This window comes from Rhinopithecus roxellana, chromosome 7 (genome assembly GCF_007565055.1).
Source record: "Rhinopithecus roxellana isolate Shanxi Qingling chromosome 7, ASM756505v1, whole genome shotgun sequence".
NCBI lineage: Eukaryota > Metazoa > Chordata > Mammalia > Primates > Cercopithecidae > Rhinopithecus > Rhinopithecus roxellana.
Window position 1 is genome coordinate 61585973 of NC_044555.1, and position 22108 is coordinate 61608080.

Sequence of the window (22108 nt, forward strand, 5' to 3'; positions counted from 1 at the left end):
ATAAGTGCGATGTGGTGCTGAGAAGAATGTATATTCTGTTGATTTGGGGTGGAGAGTTCTATAGATGTCTATTAGGTCTGCTTGATGCAGAGATGAGTTCAATTCCTGGATATCCTTGTTAACTTTCTGTCTCGTTGATCTGTCTAATATTGACAGTGGAGTGTTGAAGTCTCCCATTATTATTGTATGGGAGTCTAAGTCTCTTTGTAAGTCTCTAAGGACTTGCTTTATGAATTTGGGTGCTCCTGTATTAGGTGCATATATATATTTAGGATAGTTAGCTCTTCCTGTTGAATTGATCCCTTTATCACTATGTAATGGCCTTCTTTGTCTCTTTTGATCTTTGATGGTTTAAAGTCTATTTTATCAGAGACTAGGATTGCAACCCCTCCTTTTTTTTGTTCTCCATTTGCTTGGTAGATCTTCCTCCATCCCTTTATTTTGAGCCTATGTATGTCTCTGCATGTGAGATGGGTCTCCTGAATACAGCAGACTGATGGGTCTTGACTCTTTATCCAGTTTGCCGGTCTGTGTGTTTTAATTGGAGCATTTAGTCCATTAACATTTAAGGTTAATATTGTTATGTGTGAACTTGATCCTGCCATTATGATATTAACTGGTTATTTTGCTCGTTAGTTGATGCAGTTTCTTCCTGGCCTCGATGGTCTTTACATTTTGGCATGTTTTTGCAGTGGCTGGTACCGGTTGTTCCTTTCCATGTTTAGGGCTTCCTTCAGGGTCTCTTGTAAGGCAGGCCTGGTGGTGACAAAATCTCTAAGCATTTCCTTATCTGTAAAGGATTTTATTTCTCCTTCACTTATGAAACTTAGTTTGGCTGGATATGAAATTCTGGGTTGAAAATTCTTTTCTTTAAGAATGTTGAATATTGGCCTCCACTCTCTTTTGGCTTGTAGAGTTTCTGCCGAGAGGTCTGCTGTTAGTCTGATGGGCTTCCCTTTGTGGGTAACCCGACCTTTCTCTCTGGCTGCCCTTAAGATTTTTTCCTTCATTTCAACTGTGGTGAATCTGGCAATTATGTGTCTTGGAGTTGCTCTTCTCGAGGAGTATCTTTGTGGTGTTCTCTGTATTTCCTGAATTTGAATGTTGGCCTGCCCTACTAGGTTGGAGAAGTTCTCCTGGATGATATCCTGAAGAATGTTTTCCAACTTGGTTCCATTTTCCCCCTCACTTTCAGGCACCCCAATCAGACATAGATTTGGTCTTTTTACATAATCCCATACTTCTTGCAGGCTTTGTTCATTTCTTTTTCTTCTTTTTTCTTTTGGTTTCTCTTCTCGCTTCATTTCATTAATTTGATCCTCAATCACTGATACTCTTTCTTCCAGTTGATCGAGTCGGTTACTGAAGCTTGTGGATTTGTCACGTATTTCTCGTGTTATGGTTTTCATCTCTGTCATTTCGTTGATGACCTTCTCTGCATTAATTAGTCTAGCTATCAATTCTTCCACTCTTTTTTCAAGATTTTTAGTTTCTTTGAGCTGAGTACGTAATTCCTCCTTTAGCTCTGATAAGTTTGATGGACTGAAGCCTTCTTCTCTCATCTCGTCAAAGTCATTCTCTGACCAGCTTTGATCCGTTGCTGGCGATGGGCTGCGCTCCTTTGCAGGGGGAGATGCGCTCTTATATTTTTGAATTTCCAGCTTTTCTGCCCTGCTTCTTCCCCATCTTTGTGGTTTTATCTGTCTCTGGTCTTTGACGATGGTGATGTACTGAGGGGGTTTTGGTATAGGTGTTCTTCCTATTTGATAGTTTTCCTTCTAATAGTCAGGACCCTCAGCTGTAGGTCTGTTGGAGATTGCTTGAGGTCCACTCCAGACCCTGTTTGCCTGGGTATCAGCAGCAGAGGTTGCAGAAGATAGAATATTGCTGAACAGCGAGTGTACCTGTCTGATTCTTACTTTGGAAGCTTCCTCTCAGGGGTGTACTCCACTCTGTGAGGTGTGGGGTGTCAGACTGCCCCTAGTGGGGGATGTCTCCCAGTTAGGCTACTCAGGGGTCAGGGACCCACTTGAGCAGGCAGTCTGTCCGTTCTCAGATCTCAACCTCCATGTTGGGAGATCCACTGCTCTCTTCAAAGCTGTCAGACAGAGTCGTTTGCGTCTGGGCAGGTTTCTGCTGCTTTTTTTGTTGTTGTTGTTTAGCTGTGCCCTGTCCCCAGAGGTGGAGTCTACAGAGACAGGCAGGTTTCCTTGAGCTGCTGTGAGCTCCACCCAGTTCGAGCTTCCCAGCGGCTTTGTTTACCTACTTAAGCCTCAGCAATGGCGGGCGCCCCTCCCCCAGCCTCGCTGCTGCCTTGCAGTTAGATCGCAGACTGCTGTGCTTGCAATGAGGGAGTCTCCGTGGCCGTGGGACCCTCCCGGCCAGGTGTGGGTATAATCTCCTGGTGTGCCCCTTTGCTTAAAGCGCAGTATTGGGGTGGCAGTTACCCGATTTTCCAGGTGTTGTGTGTCTCAGTTCCCCTGGGTAGGAAAAGGGATTCCCTTCCCCCTTGTGCTTCCCAGGTGAGGCGATGCCTCACCCTGCTTCCGCTCTCACTGGTCGGGCTGCAGCAGCTGACCAGCACCGATTGTCCGGCACTCCCTAGTGAGATGACCCCAGTATCTCTGTTGAAAATGCAGAAATCACTGGTCTTCTGTGTCGCTCGCGCTGGGAGTTGGAGACTGGAGCTGTTCCTATTCGGCCATCTTGCTCCACCTCTCTTATTTTTTTTTAATTTAACACTATGTAGACATGGTCAGTTTATTTATTTATTTATTTTCTTCAATTTTTATTTTTAAGTTCAGGGGTACATGTGCAGGATGTGCAGGTTTATTGCATAGACAAATGTGTGCCATGGTAGTTTGCTGCACAGATAAACTCATCAGGTAGGTATTAAGCCCAGCATCCATTAGCTATTCCTGATGCTTTCCCTCCTCATGCTCCCCACTGACAGACCCCAGTGTGCGTTGTTCCCCAGCATGTGTCCGTGTGTTCCCATCGTTGAGTTCCCACTTATAAGTGAGAATATGTGTTTGTTGTTTGGTTTTCTGTTCCTGCATTAGTTTGCTGAGCATAATGGCTTCCAGCTCCATCCATGTCCCTGCAAAGGACATGATCTCCTTCCTTTTTATGGCTGCATGGTATTCCATGGTGTATATGTACCACATTTTCTTTATCCAGTCTATCGTTGATGGGCATTTGAGTTGATTCTATGTCTTTGCTATTGTGAATAGTGCTGCAGTGAACATACATGTGCATATGTCTTTATAATAGAATAATTTACATTCCTTTGGGTATATGCCCAGTAATCAGATTGCTACGTCAGTGGTATTTCTGCTTCTAGAAATCACCACAATGGTTAAACTAATATACATTTCCACCAACAGTGTAAAAGCACTCCTTTTTCTCCACACTCTTGCTAGCATCTGTTGTTTCTTGACTTTTTAATAATCGTCATTCTCACTGGTATGGTACACTGAGATGGTATCTCATTGTAGTTTTGATGTGCATTTCTCTAATGATCAGTGATGTCGAGCTTTTTTTTTCGTGTTTGTTGGCCGCATGAATATCTTCTTTTGAGAAGTGTCTGTTTATGTCCTTTGCCCATATTTTATTTTATTTTTTTTTTTATTTATTTATTTTTTATTTTTATTTTATTTTATTTTATTTTCATTTTTTTTATTATACTTTAAGTTCTAGGGTACATGTGCATAACGTGCAGGTTTGTTACATATGTATATTTGTGCCATGTTGGTGTGCTGCACCCATCAACTCGTCAGCACCCCATATTTTAATGGAGTTGTTTTTTTTTTCTTGTAAATGTGTTTAAGTTCCTTGTACACTCTGGATATTAGTACTTTGTCAGGTGGTCAGTTTGCAAAATTTTTCTCCCATTCTGTAGGTTGTCTGCTCACTCTGATGATAGTTTCTTTTCAAGCTCTTACTTTCAAAATAAAAGTGTCATCTATTTGCATTATGGTGGTTCCTACTGGATGAAAACATCACTTTAAAATCCATAATGCGTCCTCTTGGTAATTAGGTATCCTAACAATATGTATAAAAAATGAGTAATACGTGACATAGACAACATGGGCTGACTAATGAATAAGAATTGGCTATGAGCAAAATTGAACCAAGAAGGGCATTTCATATTTATAGTCGATAGAATTTCAAGTAATGCCTGAAGAAGCTGTGTTTTACAAAGGGCTTCACAGACTTACAAGGATATGAAATCCTCAAGTGGCTACTCAGTCTCTCCTCACTTAAGGAAGGCTGCTCAAATGGTGTACTGACCAGCGTGTATCTCTCTGTCCTAAAACACACCAAAAGCACCAAGTGTGTGGGGTTAGCAAATGACACAGCTTGCTATAATGGATGATCACAACAACTGTTAGATTTTTTATGATTTGGAAATTAGGATAAAAATGAGTTGATTAGTTTGAAATATGTGGAACTGAACTTTCCAGATGCCTTTTCATGATAGTACTTGGTGTTTGGCTATGTGGAATGCTATCAGCTACCTGCCTCCTTTTGTCAGGTCCTACAGGATCTTTCTCAGCTGAAGAGTGCCACTTGGACTAAGGTGACACCCCACCAGGCAAGTCTGCATCTTTTAACTGATTAAGGCATGTTTAGAGGACTACACATTTCAGCCTGATACCAGAAACTTTGAAAGGCAATCCAGAGCTCCCAGCCTCGTTGACCAAGTCCTCATTGGGCTTGCATAGCTGTTCTAATTCATTCTGTTCTTCATTTGGTTCCATCTCCATTTCTTACATGTTTTGCTCCCTAATAATCCTCTTAAACTCCAAACTGTCTGCTTCTAGAAAATTCAACCTGTGACAATTAGGTATTGAATATGATACATGTAGGATCCCTACTGATGGCTAAAGTAGGTTTTTTTTTCAGTAGCTCAAATGTATCACAGATTAGGATGTCAATTTCTCCATCCATACATACACTCATGTTGCAGTCTTTTTTACATGCTGTATGCTTGTCTTTGCATTTAAGGGGCTAGACAGATTGAGTAAGATATTTATGTGCAAGATAATTATGACAAAGGGTAGAAGTAAAGAGACCAATGAATAAGCTTTTCCAGGTTGATGCTGTACACATGTGCAGAATTAGAGTGGTGGTTGTTAGAATGAAAATAAAACTGTGAATGGGAAAGAAGAAGTGATTTTGATGGAATAAATATTAGGACATGGTGATTGATAGCAAGTCAAACATCAACAACCCTGTGAAATTAAAGAAAATAAAAAGCATATATGCATGTCAATTTTGTGTTACACCTTCACAAATCAATCTTCACAGCTTACTCTGTTTTGTGTAATTGAGTATTTATTAACTTTTATTTGTTAAAAAATACCCTATATTCTACTAAAAATATAGACCTTGTAGTGATTGGTAAAACTGCCAACCTTCTAAGTCAATTTATTGAAATGGGCATGCAAATTCATTATGTTTTATAATTTTTTTAACACCTCTCTTTCCTCCCATCATCACCCTCTGTTATTCTCTTGGCAACTGTTTTCCTCAGGCTTATTACAATTTAAACATTTTGTTTCCCAATTGCTAAATCTGGAAGCAAATGTTAGCCCCATAATCTTAATAATATTCTATGTAATTGTGAAAGTCAGTCTCCAACAGCACCAACCTAAGTGTTTGTAGCCAGAACATGGATGTTTATGATCTTTTCCAGTAGTTTGCTGGACATGACACTTTCCTATTACTACTGGATAAGTCTACATAAAGAAGCATCAATGGCAGGAAGTGGGATTTAATTCTTCCATGCTGAAATGCAAATAGTACTTCAGAATTCTCCTTTAAGGCTTGAAGTGATATCTGACTTCCATGAACATTAAATGATTTTTATTTCAGTCTTGCATAAACTAATGAAATATTAGCATGTTTTATTTTATACTACATTCAAACTGAAGACCTGTGATTTCATTCTTTTCAATTCCTGCATGCTTTTGCAAGCTCAAACCATTTGCTAGCCACTCTACGTGAAAATACTTATATTTTATTACCTGTTTTTTGAGAAAACATATCACCAAACATTACTATAAATTCAGATAAACTCTAAAGTAAAATGTAATTGTACTACCTCTTAGAGTATATAATGACATATGTAAAGTCATTTTAAAAGATGTCTTAAAAATTATTTATCAAACTTACTGTTTTGCAGGTATACCCTCAGCTGCTTTGTAAGAGTCTGCAGCCTAGAAATTGGGAACCATTTTCATAGATTACAGAAACAGTAGTTTTACCATTCCGAGTCTGTTACTAATAATGCAGAGTTACATTTTGGATGGATTTTATTGACATCTCATTTGAAAGGAACAATGCAACACAATATGTGAACTTTATTTTTATTAAGTTCACACGTCTTTCTATTATTGCCCTTGTATCCAGTGGGAACATTATAAAAGAGATCATCTAACTCTGGAATATTCAATGAGATAAGAGAGTATTTTATGCTGTGTTGAATATATTGTAGTTCCTAATTGATTTCTTTTGCCCTTCCCTTTTGAACCATTTTCTTATTGCCTGGAGTCCCCAGCTGAGGCAGTCACCCATATGCAATCATATTCCCTTTGAAAGTGATGTCAGATCGTCACCTAACTTCCTAATTTCCTATGCTCATTCCATCATGTCTTAGTTGATCTCTAATAGCTGAGCCCTTGCTTAAATATTAATACCTAATCTTCAAGCTACTAATTTATAATCAACAAATATTCTTTTAGATTGTACTGCTCTAACTAATGAGAATACATATTTCATGGTAGGATTTCAGACCATTGGCCAGACAGTTGGGAAAATAATTTTAACAAGTATTTCTATCAGAGGAAGTTTCACCATTACACAGAGTTGATGTCCTTCAACTTTTAAGGCCAGTTCTGACCTTGTTTTTGTGTTATTCTTTGTTTATAAAAAAATCAGAATGGAGTCATTTCAAAGTATAACTATTCCTTTTTTATTATGATATATATGTATGTATGTGTGTATATATCATAATAAAAATATATGTATATATAATAATATATGTATAGTTGTATATATATCATAATAAAATATATGTGCATATATCATAATAAACACATATATAATAAATATATATCATAATAAATATATATAATAATATATATACACATATATATGTATATATATCCTGAAATCTCCTAAGAGATATAAGGAAAAGAGCCTGTAAAAAGCATGGTTTGGATATGTCATTCCTGTCTTATAATGTCAATAAAATGCACTATACTATTCTTGGAACGAAAATGAAAATGATCTTACTATTTTATGTGAGTTTGTATCATCATGTCGGAGTTTTAGTGTTTGGTTCCATCAGGCTGCAAATATTAAACCATATAGTGTATGTAATAGCTAGTGCCTATGCTCTAAGTTCTGTGAAATTAACCTTCAAGTATATAAGCATGCAAACAGCAGAAGAGCTAATGATTAGAAATAATTTTTCTTTGTAAGGCATTGCTGTACTTATTGCGTTACAGGTCAAGGCATGATATTTAGCAGTTCTACTCTTAGAGGTAAAGACACAGCTATTTAATATGTTAATCTCTCTCTGATTAAGGTTTAGATTCCTTCTGTGTATTTTTAGAATATAATGTATATGCCTTCATAAAAACATAAACATAAGGTTTATATATTAATAATGTGTATATCTATGCATACACACAAATATGTTTGCTATGATTTGGATATGGTTTGTTTGGCCTTGTCAAATCTTATGTTGAAATTTTATCCCCAGTATTGGAGATGGGGCCTAATGCGAGTTGTTAAGGTCATGAGTTGGTTTCCTCATGAATGACTAGGTGCTGTCCTTCAGGTAATGACTGAATTCTTGCTCTGTTAGTACCAGGATAGTTCCCACGTGAGCTGATTCTTAAAAAGAGCCTGGCACCTCACTCCTCTCTCTCTTCCTTCCTCTCTCACCATGTGATCTGTACACACTGGCTCTCCTTTGCCTTCCACCATGAATGGAAGGAGCCTGAGGCCCTCACCAAAAGCATATACTGTTTCCATGCTTTTTGTACACCCTGCAGAACCAATTTCGTGCCCTAAAATAGACTTTAGGTTCTAAATCCCCCTAAGTCCAAGGAAGTATGTTTCACATATGAATGTCTTCCATTGATTTGTAGCAGAGTAAGATAAAGGAAGAGAATTCTTCTTCAGATCACATGAGAGATCCATAGATATTCATCAAATATAGAAATATATATGCATTTAGCAATTCTATAAGTGTATATTAATTCTTTTCACATGAGACATCTCATTGGTAGTATGCTTTTTTCTCTGGAAATGATGCTATAATTCAGGTAAAACATTTTTGAAATCTCAAAATCTCTCTTTAGGGTCTATTTTCACAATTTTAAATTGTGTTAACCTCAATTAATATACATCAGTAGATGTTTTATTTATAATTCAGTGATTTTATGAGAAAATATAACATGTGTTAATGCAGTTTCAAATGAAGTTTCCAGGAAGGAATTGTGGCAAAAAGTAAAATTAATCACCTCTAAAATATGTTTATATTTAGAAAAATTATATTTTGTGTATATATACATGTACACACACACACACACACAGAAATACATGGACATTGTCTTAGTCTGTTTGTGTTTTTATAAGAAACACCTGAGGCTAGGTAATTTATATAGAGATTTATATGGCTCATGGTTCTGCAGGGTGTACAAAAAGCATGGAAACAGTACATGCTTCTGGTGAGGGCCTCAGACTCCTTCCATTCATGGTGAGTAAAGTTACATATGAAATATTCTGCTAACAGTTATTTAAATTGAGAAAAAATGTGAATAGGTGTGGATAAACACATCAGAATGGTTGCTCAAGGAAGTGTGTTTTGTATAATAAGTTTCCCTGATGGAAATATAGTCATCTGAATTTATTCTATTGATTTTAAGTCTTTACCTAAATGCTATATGAATTCTGTAAGCACGTGTTTTTTATGGTGATGGGGGTGGTCATTGGTTTCACAATTTAAAGCATGTTCAAAATACCAACCCAACGTCTTTTCCTCTCCTTCACCTGTTGTTCACTTTATTCAAACCTATATATAGAAATATGGTTCATTAATCAAAAGCAATGTTAGCATTAACCTCTTCTTTTAACCCTTCGTAGCTACTGCCAGTGTTAACCAACATATAATTTTTTTTCTAGCTGCTTTGCAGAAAATAGTTTAGTCAGATAACTGTGGTAAGACTAGAGAGACATGTTTCTATAAACCTGGAGGCTTTCTTGCTCTGCCAGTTTCTCTGTGAATTAAAATCATGCTCAATAAGATTGCTTTTAGAATGTAAGATCTCCCTTGAAATAGTATAGATGGGAGCAGAACTTTAGTAAAGATGATAAATATATCATAATATTTTTATGATGTTGACATATGTTTGACATGCCATCACAGTATTTTGTGTTCCAGTGAAAAGTGCTAAAATATTATAAATACAAGACCAGTTATCACTGAGATTTAACATGAAGCTTCAAAGTTTCATTCCTAAAAATTGGTCAGACAAGCATAAAATCTCTCAGCCTCACTAATGATGTGGAAAGAATTAGTGACGTGTGATTAGAGTATTAATTATTCACTAGCTAATGACAGAGAGATGAATTGTGAGACTTTTCACACCTTATTTAATGAATTGTATGTGGTCATCATACCATTCAGTATCAAAATATGAAAGACTGGTGAAGATAGGGATGTACACATGGTCTCCACGTTTCATCCACGGAGTACTTACTAATTTCCAAAAGAGAAATTTCCAGCATAGGAAAATCTGTAGAGACAGATTAGTTGTTTTCAGGGGCTGGGGGTGGGATGGAGTTGCAAATAGAGAGTGACTGTTAAGCGGTAGAGGATTTTATTTAAGGACGATGAAAATTTTCTGAAGTTAGATAATGGTGATGGTTGTCCAACTCTGTGATTATATTTTTAAAAAACACTGATTTGTACATCTTTAAAAGATGAATTTTAGAGTATGTAAATTACATTTCTAATGCTGCTGTAAAAAGAAATGAAGACATCCGGTGAACACCACCACAACCAAATGACCAAACGCAGTGTTTCTTATAACAGGAAGCACGGCCACAAATAGTACAAGCCCATTTACATTTTCATTAACATTCATATCATATCTTCGACCCTCTTATTACCAGGAATACTCATTCTGATTTTTACCCAGTAGAACTATTTTAAATCACACGTGCCTGAGGTAGCTATTTAAATCTTATAATGGAATTGAAACTCATAATATCAAAGGGGCTTTTCATCTCATTGTTACTGTAATACTGAGTATTTTTTAGAACAATTCATCTGTCAGTAACCATTTGTGTCTGTATGCATTGGCATAGGGAATTCATAAATATTACCATTGTTCCCTGATGAAGTAACACAAATTGCTCTATTTCCCCAGAAATATTTTTATTAAAATGTAAGCTCTTGCTACTACCAACTGTATGTCTGTTTTTTTCTGTTTTAATGTATTTTTAATAGTAATATAGATGAGTGAAGTGTCCATAGTTCCATGCCATATTACTTGTCTGATTTCTGTATTATATGCTCTATGAAAAGAATGTGGTCAAGTCAGTTTTGTACATGTTGACTATTTTTTTACCATGAGGAACATCTGAAATCAAATGTTATCTTCTGCAAACTGGGTTTGTAAGATAAACAAACATTATTATATTTATTTCCACTTCATTCTTGGAATAAAATTTATTTTCAGAATTATTTTCCTCAATTCTTTACCATTTTAGAAATATTTCAAGAGATAGTGTTTCTTTTGTTTGTTAATTTAGTAGTTGTCTTAGGTAACTTTGTCCACAAGCTCACTTTTAGATGATGATTCATGGGTCTGTGCATTAAGGAAATGTTCCCCGCTCCGCAAACAACAATAAAGGGGTAAGAGAAGTAGAACAGGGAATTGATCACTCCAAATAAATGTGACATTTAAATTGAAATCTCAACAGCAACCTAATCCTGTAGGTTTCTCCAGAACTGAAATGACATCACAGTTTTTGTTGTGATTGGGGTGATGGAGCTGAGATTTGAAACTTCCACACCCACAGGTGTTGGCTATGGGCCTGCCCCAGGAAACATCCCAGGGAATATGTGTATAAAGGCAGAGCATCCACAGAATTTATTACAGTGGTCTTTTATTCCTTCTGTAGTCATAGTTAAAACAAAAAATAATATTTCTAATTCTATGTGGTAGTGTTGATGATGTCTCTATGTGAACTATGTTATTTAATCTAAAATTATTGGTTAAATATAGATAATTGGCTAATGAAATATTGATTGATCACTATGTTTAGCACAAGTGCACAATTTGTAGAAGTACTGATTTATGCTATCAAGGAAATTTAAATTTAAGAATGATATCATATAGTAAAAATTACATATAGATATGAAATGTAATCCTGAATAAGGCCATCTGATACATGTGCTTAGGATCCATAGAAAAGAAAGATAAGATTAGTGTTTGTTAACCAAGATGATGTTGAGTGTGTGTATTTTACATAAAATGTTAATACATATCAATGTATAAAGAGAAAAATGTAGTTTCTTTCTTACTGGAAAATATTGTGTGTAGAACTGAGGTGGAAATCATTTAATTGCATGTAGTATATGTTTACCATTGATTTACTTGATAACTCATTATATTTCAGCTATGAACATTTTTTTACTTTCATCCTATTCTATATTTACTTATAGTTACTTGTATTAAAACGTGGGATTTTGGCATTTTACCTCAGCTAGTGACCATAAAGTACTAGTAGATGATAGATGGCTGATTCAGTAGTGATATTTTCTTGGTATACTATAATGCAGTTCTGAAATTAATAAGGCAGTATTAAAGTGGTATAGATATAAAATATAGCCCTTCTATTAAAAAAAACAGTTGTACAAGAATAGAATTGTCATATAAGATAGACAGTCCAAATATAGTTTAAGAGTGTTTTGTGGCTGGTAAACATAATAAGACAATTTCTCAATGCTTTCATAAAACAGAGTATGCAGGTTATTGAAGGCAATAGTACTCTGTACTTGTTGAATAACTTTTGCAGAATATATTGCTTTCAGTCCCCAGACACATTTAAAGAAGGACAAACACAAAACAAAAGATCATCTAAATAAATGAGGCTGATATATAACAGATTTGGAGACTTGGCAGTAGAAAGAATCCTCAAATGTTCTAAATTTCTGAAATCTGAAGAGAAACCTTAGAGAAAAAATAATGACTGTATTTAAATATTTGAAGAACGATAATGGGGTTCAGGTTGTAGGTTTTGTTCTATGTTGCTGTGGAACAGAACTTCTGAAGTTACAGCTCTCCAGATATAAAATGGGCTGTTTGTGTTGTGAATGCCATCTGGTAGTGTCTCCCTAATAGTGTCATCCAAGGCTACATACCATTCTTCAGGCACTCCATAGAAGAACGGAGTAAATTAACTATGAGACACCTTCAACTCTAAACTTTCCTGAATCTGTGTTTTTGCACCTGTGCAGTTACAGTCTGTGTTCTACAGCACACTTGACAGTGAAATTTATGATATCTGTTAAAATATTTAAAAGTAAAAATTTTAAAAATCATTAACATTGAGTAGATGGTTAGAAAAAACAAAGTAAGTAGAAAGAAAAAATGAATACATCATGTCTTCATCATTAAGGACATCTGGGATACTTAAATGCATCGCGTTTACTGCATCTGAAATTTTTATTGTATTGAAATGCAATGTTTTCACTTTCAGGTTTTCACTTCCAGTTACTGCAACAGCAGAAAACTGCATTCTTACTATTTACTCATATATGGCAATTCATCTGGATAAGCAAAACATTATTTTAAAGAATGGTAAGCTACGTATGACTTATTTATCTCTAACTCTCACTGTATGGGTTCTTGGCCAATGTCTAGAAATAAAGTGAATTTAAAATTATCAATTGTATTAAACTGCTGCCTCTGGTAGGAGCTGTGCTTGTCATTGAGAGTAGAATCTGTATGTCTCTTAATTCCAAAAGTTGACGATCTAGTTTGAATAGAATGATTTGGGCAAAAGACAATATAGCAAAAGCATGCAGGTGTGACAGGAGGTGTAAGGTAGTAAATGTAGGTACAGGACCATAATGCTATGCCCGTTATTCTGTAGTAGTGGGAACCTTCTGTCATTTTTTGAGTATCAGTGATTTAGAAAGGGAACAATTCTTGGGATGTGTGATGAATTAAAGTGGAGCAGAGTATGGTCATTAGACCAGCCTGGAATTGCTGCAGGTGAAATTGTGAGAGAAGCTAAGAATACTAAACAAGCCAATGAGCAGGGAGAAATATGAAAGGCAAGATACAGGGGATTACATTAGAGAAAGGAGGAAGAGTGGGTAACAAAAAAAAAAAAAAAAAAAAAATCCCATCTGTGTAGATCGTCAAGGTCTTAACTTTCAGTGCTGAATTAGAGGTCTTTTGTTTGTTTTTAACCAATTTTCTCATATTTTTCACTTATTTCTTCAAATATTTACAACTCTGATGAAACATATTTAGTCTTATTCTACCTTAATTTCAGGGGATGACTCTTTTTTCTTACTATTCAGAAGAAATAGAGGCCATTAAGCAATACCACTCTGAACTTCCAAATACTTTCTTGGATAGGAACTGGATTGTGACAAGCAAGTCACAAGCATGTATCGTGACTCTTTACTGGTCACAAAGCTGGGAGCCAGGACTCTTTCTTGCCTTAACCCATTCCTTTGTCTGAATCCCTTTACCCAGGTACCTTTCTGAATCAAGTAACCTTGCTTATCTTTTCCTTTCTGTCTCCCTCTTAGCTGCTTTGAGTGAGCATCTGGGAAGACAGCAGAGAGGAGAAAGGAGACTATATTTTCTCAGTGGCCAGCAGGCTCATTCCCGCAGAGCAAAAAGGGTAGCTTCAGGCCATGCATTCCTTATTAATTCTTTCCAAATCTGACAGTAAGATAAATCACTCAACTTCCCAGAGAGAAGGAGAAAAGTAGCAGAGGAAATTAAACAATTAGAATATTTCTGCTGCCTTTAACAGGAAAAAAAAAATTCAGGGGTGGGGAAGAAGAATTTATCCATTATGCTGCCCTTACTAAACTACTGAGCACAGCTAAGACTGTTGACTATTCTCTTTCTCCATCTTCAAACTTTCTCTGGGTTTCCACACACCATACTTCTTTTGATCTCCTTTAACCTTTCTGACTGTTCCTTCTGAGCATCTTTCATAGATTCCTCTTCCTGTATCTGTACTTTTAAATTATTTGTGTCAGTAGAGTTCTGACCCCTCTCTTCTTCCTTTCATGACTTCAGCTATAATCCATGGGCTATATCTCTAGCCTTGTTTCCTCTCAGAGATTCAGAAATTCAGATCCAACTGCCTTCTGGATATCATTCATTCCCATAGGCACCCCCAAAACAACATATCCCAAACTGAAGTCCTCTCTCTGAAATTTTGTTCTCTATATACCCCATCTCTGTGTTTGTGCCTGTAGTCCATACAGGTGCCAAATCCGGAAACCTAAGTGCCATCATTGGCAATGTCTTCTCTCTCCCACTCCACTTCCAGTCCACCAATTCCTGTCCCTTTTGTTGCCTAAATATTTAAGAAATCCGTTCACTTTTCTCCCTCTCCACTGCCACTACAAATATTCAAGCTGCCATAAAACCTTTCCAGGATTGTTGCAGGAGTTTCTAAACTGTTCTCCTTCCTCCTACAATGGTCTCCCTTTTCACAAACCTACCCTCACGCCATTTACAAACTGAAAATTCATTTCTTTAATTCCCAGGTATAAAATCTTTCCATAGAATGTCATTGCTAGGTGGATGAAGCCTACAAGACCACACATTAGCAAGTGGCTTAGTTTTCATTTCTGGAAATTTTTCCCCTTTATACTCAAGCCACATTAATCTTCTGCAAGTTCTTTGAGCATCTTGATCTTTACTGATATTCTTTATTTATTTATTTATTTATTTATTTATTTATTTATTTTTATTATACTTTAGGTTCTAGGGTACATGTGCATAACGTGCAGGTTTGTTACATATGTATACTTGTGCCATGTTGGTGTGCTGCACCCATCAACTCGTCAGCACCCATCAATTCATCATTTATATCATGTATAACTCCCCAATGCAATCCCTCCCCCCTCCCCCCTCCCCACGATAGGCCCCAGTGTGTGATGTTCCCCTTCCCGAGTCCAAGTGATCTCATTGTTCAGTTCCCACCTATGAGTGAGAACATGCGGTGTTTGGTTTTCTCTTCTTGTGATAGTTTGCTAAGAATGATGGTTTCCAGCTGCATCCATGCCCCTACAAAGGATGCAAACTCATCCTTTTTTATGGCTGCATAGTATTCCATGGTGTATATGTGCCACATTTTCTTAATCCAGTCTGTCACAGATGGACATTTGGGTTGATTCCAAGTCTTTGCTATTGTGAATAGTGCCGCAATAAACATACGTGTGCATGTGTCTTTGTAGTAGACTAATTTATAATCCTTTGGGTATATACCCAGTAGTGGGATGGCTGGGTCATATGGTACATCTAGTTCTAGATCCTTGAGGAATTGCCATACTGTTTTCCATAATGGTTGAACTAGTTTACAATCCCACCAACAGTGTAAAAGTGTTCCTATTTCTCCACATCCTCTCCAACACCTGTTGTTTCCTGATTTTTTAGTGATTGCCATTCTAACTGGTGTGAGATGGTATCTCATTGTGGTTTTGATTTGCATTTCTCTGATGGCGAGTGATGATGAGCATTTTTTCATGTGTCTGTTGGCTCTATGAATGTCTTCTTTTGAGAAATGTCTGTTCATATCCTTTGCCCACTTTTTGATGGGGTTGTTTGTTTTTTTCTTGTATATTTGTTTGAGTTCTTTGTAGATTCTGGATATTAGCCCTTTGTCAGATGAGTAGATTGCAAAAATGTTCTCCCATTCTGTAGGTTGCCTGTGCACTCTGATGGTAGTTTCTTTTGCTGTGCAGAAGCTCTTTAGTTTAATTAGATCCCATTTGTCAATTTTGGCTTTTGCTGCCGTTGCTTTTGGTGTTTTAGACATGAAGTCCTTGCCCATGCCTATGTCCTGAATGGTACTACCTAGATTTTCTTTCTAGTGTACGGCCACACCACCCTGAACGCGCCCGATCTCGTCTGATATTCTTTCTTGTGACTGAAGCATTTTACCCACGACACCATACACAGTTATGGAAGATCCCTGCCTCTGCATACAAAAATTATGTGTTTCTCTGGTGTATCCTCATAGCTTTGTGCAATTCTTCTGTCATGACCCTTACTACATTTTGACTTAACCTGCCTATTATCAATGTCTTTTTCTAAATGTTGCTACCTATAAAGTCTGTGAGAGTAGGAATCACCTCTCTCTTTTTCACCCTAGTGTCCATAGTGCCTCACACAGTGTCTAGCAGATAAAAGGTATTTATTCAGTATTGTAAAATGGATTACTTGAATTATAAACCATCAGGGAGGCATCTTTTAGCTATATATTTTCATAAAAGAATGGGTTACATGTGAAATAGCATATTCTGAACACCAAAAAATTATTTTAAAGCAATTTATGGAATAATGCATTTGGCAGAGTGGAGATATATAGGGAGAGATAGATATCTCAAAATTTTAACACACATTGTCAAAATTTAAAGTTTTTTTTTTTTTTTTTTTTTTTTTTTTTTTTTTTTTTTTTTTTTGGCCGGGCGCAGTGGCTCTCACTTGTAATCCCAGCACTTTTTGAAGCTGAAGCAGGCAGATCACGAGGTCAAGAGATTGAGACCATCCTGGCCAACATGGTGAAACTCCATCTCTACTAAAAATACAAAAATTAGCTGGGCGTGGTGGTACGTGCCTGTAATCCCAGCTACTCGGGAGGCTGAGGCAGGAGAATTGCTTGAACCCAGGAGCTGGAGGTTGCAGTGAGCCAAGATCACGCCACTGCACTCCAGCCTGGCAACAGAGTGAGACTCCTTCTCAATTAAAAAAAAAATAAAAAATTTTTTTGACGATTATTGACATAATATTTTTATATTCTACTGTACTTCAAGGAGGAGGATTTCAGATTATACAGCATAATAGTTATGAAGAGTCACACAAACTGGATATGCCATATGATTTTATCTTTTATTCTCAAATTTTCAAATTTACCATCTTTTATTAAGCAAAATGTCCATGACAGAACAGTAACAGAATACTGATAATATCTGTTTTACCTATTTAAAAGGGCTTTTGTGAGGAACCATAGACTGCAAATACATGGAAATTATTGTTGTTAATATTACTTCATTATTATTTGCTCTTATCACTGTAGTTGTGATTGCTTTATCACTTTTATGTGCTTTCTAATTTACTTCCAGAAAATAATGATTAATTACTGGGCAATAAATAATAATGTTATTCTTTAAAATAAATAAATAAATAAATAAAACCTTTTTGTTAGATTATTAAGCATAATGTCTATGTGTTAAAATAATGCGTCCATTTGGGGAAATATTTCAAAAGAAAGAAAATATAATTCTTAAATATCCTAAATTATCTTTAGAAATATGTATAGTAATAATTTCTAATATATATTTAATCCCAGGTGTATGGTGCTCTGCTAAGTGCCTTCTATTTGTCCTTTAAATTAGTCCTCCTAGAAGTTCTGAGTTAGATGCCCTTATATATCTCGCTTTACCAATTAAAAATCTGAATATGTAGAGAGGGTGAGCAGCTTATCCCGGGGAATTCTAATGAAATTTGAGGCCTCAGATCCCACACACTTTGCTAGTGTGTGCTAGGGTATGATGTGATTGATAAAGGTAAAATCTTAAAATACATCGAGTGTGTCCAAAAGTAAAGCAGTATGATTATTTTAGTATAGCTCATCTGAAAATTCTTTTAAAAAGTGAATTATTGAGTTTAGTTGAAAGGGTATAGATGTGGCTTTGCATTCCATTAGGAACTTTTTATCATTTAATGGTAAGTTAAAGACATTTAGCCTAATGCATCTACCACAGATAATTTTGTCATCGAGTTCTCTAAGGCTCACTTCTATGAAGTCTATAGTGGTGTAGCATTCTGGAAATGATGCACACCTATTGACTACAGAGTCTCAAGCAAATTCTAAATGACTCTGTTATGAAAGAGTGGAAGAAACTTAGCATATAATAGCTCATTTATATTTGTTATTGCCTTTAAAGTAATCTTCACAACAAACTCATGAGCTCAGAAACTTTGGTCTCATTTTATGGATAAATACATGTTTTAAATAATTTATATAACATACTCACAGTTTAAGTGTGAGTAGGAATAGGGGTGCCAAGTTTTCAAGTCAGATTTTTCTAACTGCAGAGTCTATGCTTTTTTGACAGAATTAGACTGAGTTAGGAGCTGGGACTTGACACCAGGGTGGGGCTTGGACAATGGACCATATAGCTAGGACTAGCTAAAACAGAGTGCGGGCAAAATCAGCTTTCTTTTCCTTTTCCTTTTCCTTTTTTTTTTTTTTTTTTGAGACAGGGTCTCCCTCGGTCTCCCAAGCTGGAGTGCAGTAGCACAATCTTGGCTCACTGCAGCCTCCGCCTCCTGGGTTCAATAGATTCTCATGCCTCAGCCTTCCGAGTAGCTGGGACTATAGACATGCGCCACCACATCTGGCTAATTTTTGTTATTTTTACTAGAGGTGGGGTTTCACCATGTTGGCCAGGCTGGTCTTAACTCCTGACCTCAGGCGATCCGCCCGCCTTGACCTCCCAAAGTGCTGGGATAATAGGCACGAGCCACCTCACCTGGCTGCAAAATCAGCGTTCAATCAGACATGCCTACCAGTGTGCCATGTCAATTTACCATTGCCATGGCAACATTTGGGAGTTACTGCCCCTTTACATGGCAATGACCTAAGGATTACTACCCTTTCCCTAGAAATTTCTGCATAAACTGCCCCTTAATCTGCATGCAATTAAAAATGGGAATAAATATGACAGCAAAACTGCCCTGAGCTGCTACTCTCTGCCTAGGGGTGGCCCTGCTTTTCAAGGGCAGTCATGGAGCTGTAATACTGCTGGAGATGTAACACTGCCTCTTCAATTAAGCTGTTTACTTCTACCTCTGGCTTGCCCTTGAATTCTTTCCTGGGCAAAGCCAAGAACCCTTGCAGGCTAAGGTCCACTCTGGGACCCACCTGTCCTGCGTTAAGACTATGAATATATGTAAATTGCATATGTATTTTGAGGCTTAGCCGTAGGTCACACCTACTGGCTTTTCTTGGTCAGCACTGGCTTTGGTTGGATTCAAATTTACACTGTGGCAGACCCTAATATATGTATGAAATCGAGGTTGAAATCTGTATAAAAATGGTATTAGTTCATAACCAAGCTGTGATATTACAGAGAGTTAACTAGGGAAGAAATTACTTTTTCTGGTGACTCTTTTCCTATGTCTTATTTGAACAGTATCTGTAATAATTTCATTTATTTGGATGTAGAAACATTTAAAATGTTTTCATATTCTTTTTTATGCTAAAGTTGAACATTATTCATTCTCTACTAACTTTGATGTACCATAACAATTGCCTTACCAAAAAAATTCATTTAGTTTAGAAAATTGTTTCAACTTTTATGTTATCTCTTTCCTATTTGACATCTTATCTGATGTACAGTGGGTGTTTAGATTTTTTTTTTTTTTTACTTTGTCATTGATAGGTGGATACATAGATAGATAGATACATCAATAGATAATAGATAAATTCAGGTTAAATAATGGTATAAGGAATTACATGAATGCATGTTTTGCTTACTGTGATCCAATGTGTCATTTGTAGATAAGGATGAATATCTTAGCAAGACTAGAGATGGTGTTTTGCCTCCCTACCAGGATGCTAAATCACCCCGTCCTGCTTCAGTTAAAAAGACACACACCACTAGCAAATTCAATGATGCTGAACCTGCAAAAGGAAACTTATTTATTGGTATGTAGCAAATATATAGTGTACTTTCCAAAATTAGTCCATGACATGATCTACTTAATATCTTTTAATTTAAAAGTTAGGTTTTTGCAAGTAACAAGAAATTCATGAAGAAAATTGGGAATTCATCACTAATTTTAAATGGATCATCTGTGTGGAGAGTTGTCTTCAAGGGTCAGTAGTAGAGATTCTTTAATGTTCTTGGTTCACAGCACTCTTACTGTTTCAGTATTCACTTTTCCGAATGCCAAAATGTACCACATAGTTCCATTTATTAAATGCATTGGGACAAAAATGTAAGAGTAGTAACTTATGTGCTGTCTAATAGATGTTGCAGTAATATTTAACAAAAATGTTAATACCCGGGGAGCCTCTGTAAATTAACTGTGACATCCCAAGCACTCTCTGCACACAGTTTGGGAACTGCGGAACTAAGGACTTGTCTCTTCATTATCTAACTAACTGTAGCCAAGGTTTCCTGTCTTAGAAAGAGGTCAGCACAGGTAAATATGTGAGTTTCATACTATTATTTGCAATTAACTGTTCAAATGTTTATTCTCTGGATGTAGGTAATATTGAACATTTTTTCTTTTTATTGAATGGACCAAACCAAATTAAATAATATGAGGTTTTTAGTGAGTATGTGATTGTGCCATTATATAGCCAGATATTTTTGGAAAAAAAGATGAAATCATTTTATATTCTTGAAAATTACTTTAACTTGAAAATGCTTTATTTTATTAAAGTACTTGATTTGGAGAGAAAGTCATTTGGGATCTAAACCAATATTGTGTTTGTGTAATTTATTCAGATGAGATTACATTTTTTCTAATACATAATGCTGAAGATTGTCAATACATTTTACTAATGTAATAAAAAATGAAAGATTCCACTTCAGGGAATATTTTCACATACCATTATGGCAAGAAGAAAATGTAACTTTTATGTATTGAAATCCACCTATTGTTAAAATGTTTCTCTTAGGTACTTAAAAGTAAATGTATTTTCATTGTTTATTTTAAGATACAGTAAATTGACTCAGAATTTCTTTGAGAGCATAGAATGATTTGTAGAATGGGTTCTGTTAGTCTGCATACAAATAACAATAACTGACAGAATATTTTACTCCTAGTAGCCCTTTTTTTTTTTTAAACAAACTAATTTGAATTTTAGGAGTGGAAGTACTGCCTGAAAATTTGCACTTGGATGAAAGTGAAACATCAAAGGAAGATGATGGATCTATGGAAAAGGAAAACTATGAACAATTCCTTTCTCTTGAAGAAGGAACAAAGGCACACTGCTTTTTTGAGAAGGTTGTAAATGCAGCACAGACCTGGTTCAGTCTCTTTGGCTGGCCTGAAGGACCCCATTCTTTTTCTATTCCAGAGACTATAAGAAGGTGAGAGTCACATGTTTCTCTAAATTCCTTGCTTTGTATCACATCATAAAGTATAATCTATTGATTGAGATTATTTTAAGTGAAATATAATATGAAATAATTTATTCTAAACTGATATATTATGAAGCATCTCATAATTTATTGTTGTTATTGCAAGAAGAGTAAAATGTTGCAAACACAAATTTTTTTTTTTTTTTTTATTATACTTTAAGTTCTAGGGTACATGTGCATAACGTGCAGGTTTGTTACATATGTATACTTATGCCATGTTGGTGTGCTGCACCCATCAACTCGTCAGCACCCATCAATTCATCATTTATATCATGTATAACTCCCCAATGCAATCCCTCCCTCCTCCCCCCTCCCCCCTCCCCATGATAGGCCCCAGTGCGTGATGTTCCCCTTCCCGAGTCCAAGTGATCTCATTGTTCAGTTCCCACCTATGAGTGAGAACATGCGGTGTTTGGTTTTCTGTTCTTGTGATAGTTTGCTAAGAATGATGGTTTCCAGCTGCATCCATGTCCCTACAAAGGACGCAAACTCATCCTTTTTTATGGCTGCATAGTATTCCATGGTGTATATGTGCCACATTTTCTTTTTTTTTTTTTTTTTTTTTTTTTTTTTTTATTATACTTTAAGTTCTAGGGTACATGTGCATAACGTGCAGGTTTGTTACATATGTATACTTATGCCATGTTGGTGTGCTGC

The 22108-nt window shown here is 36.2% G+C and overlaps 1 protein-coding gene across 1 annotated transcript in view; it reads left to right on the top strand.

Annotated features, from left to right (window-relative positions):
• CFAP47 (cilia and flagella associated protein 47) overlaps positions 1–22108 on the top strand; it is a 508878-nt gene that overhangs the window by 148153 nt on the left and 338617 nt on the right. Inside the window, exons 27-29 of the mRNA XM_030933635.1 lie at positions 12790–12890; positions 19858–20004; positions 21175–21400. Coding sequence (XP_030789495.1) covers positions 12790–12890; positions 19858–20004; positions 21175–21400 — 474 coding nt within the window. The remainder of the gene's footprint in view (positions 1–12789; positions 12891–19857; positions 20005–21174; positions 21401–22108) is intronic.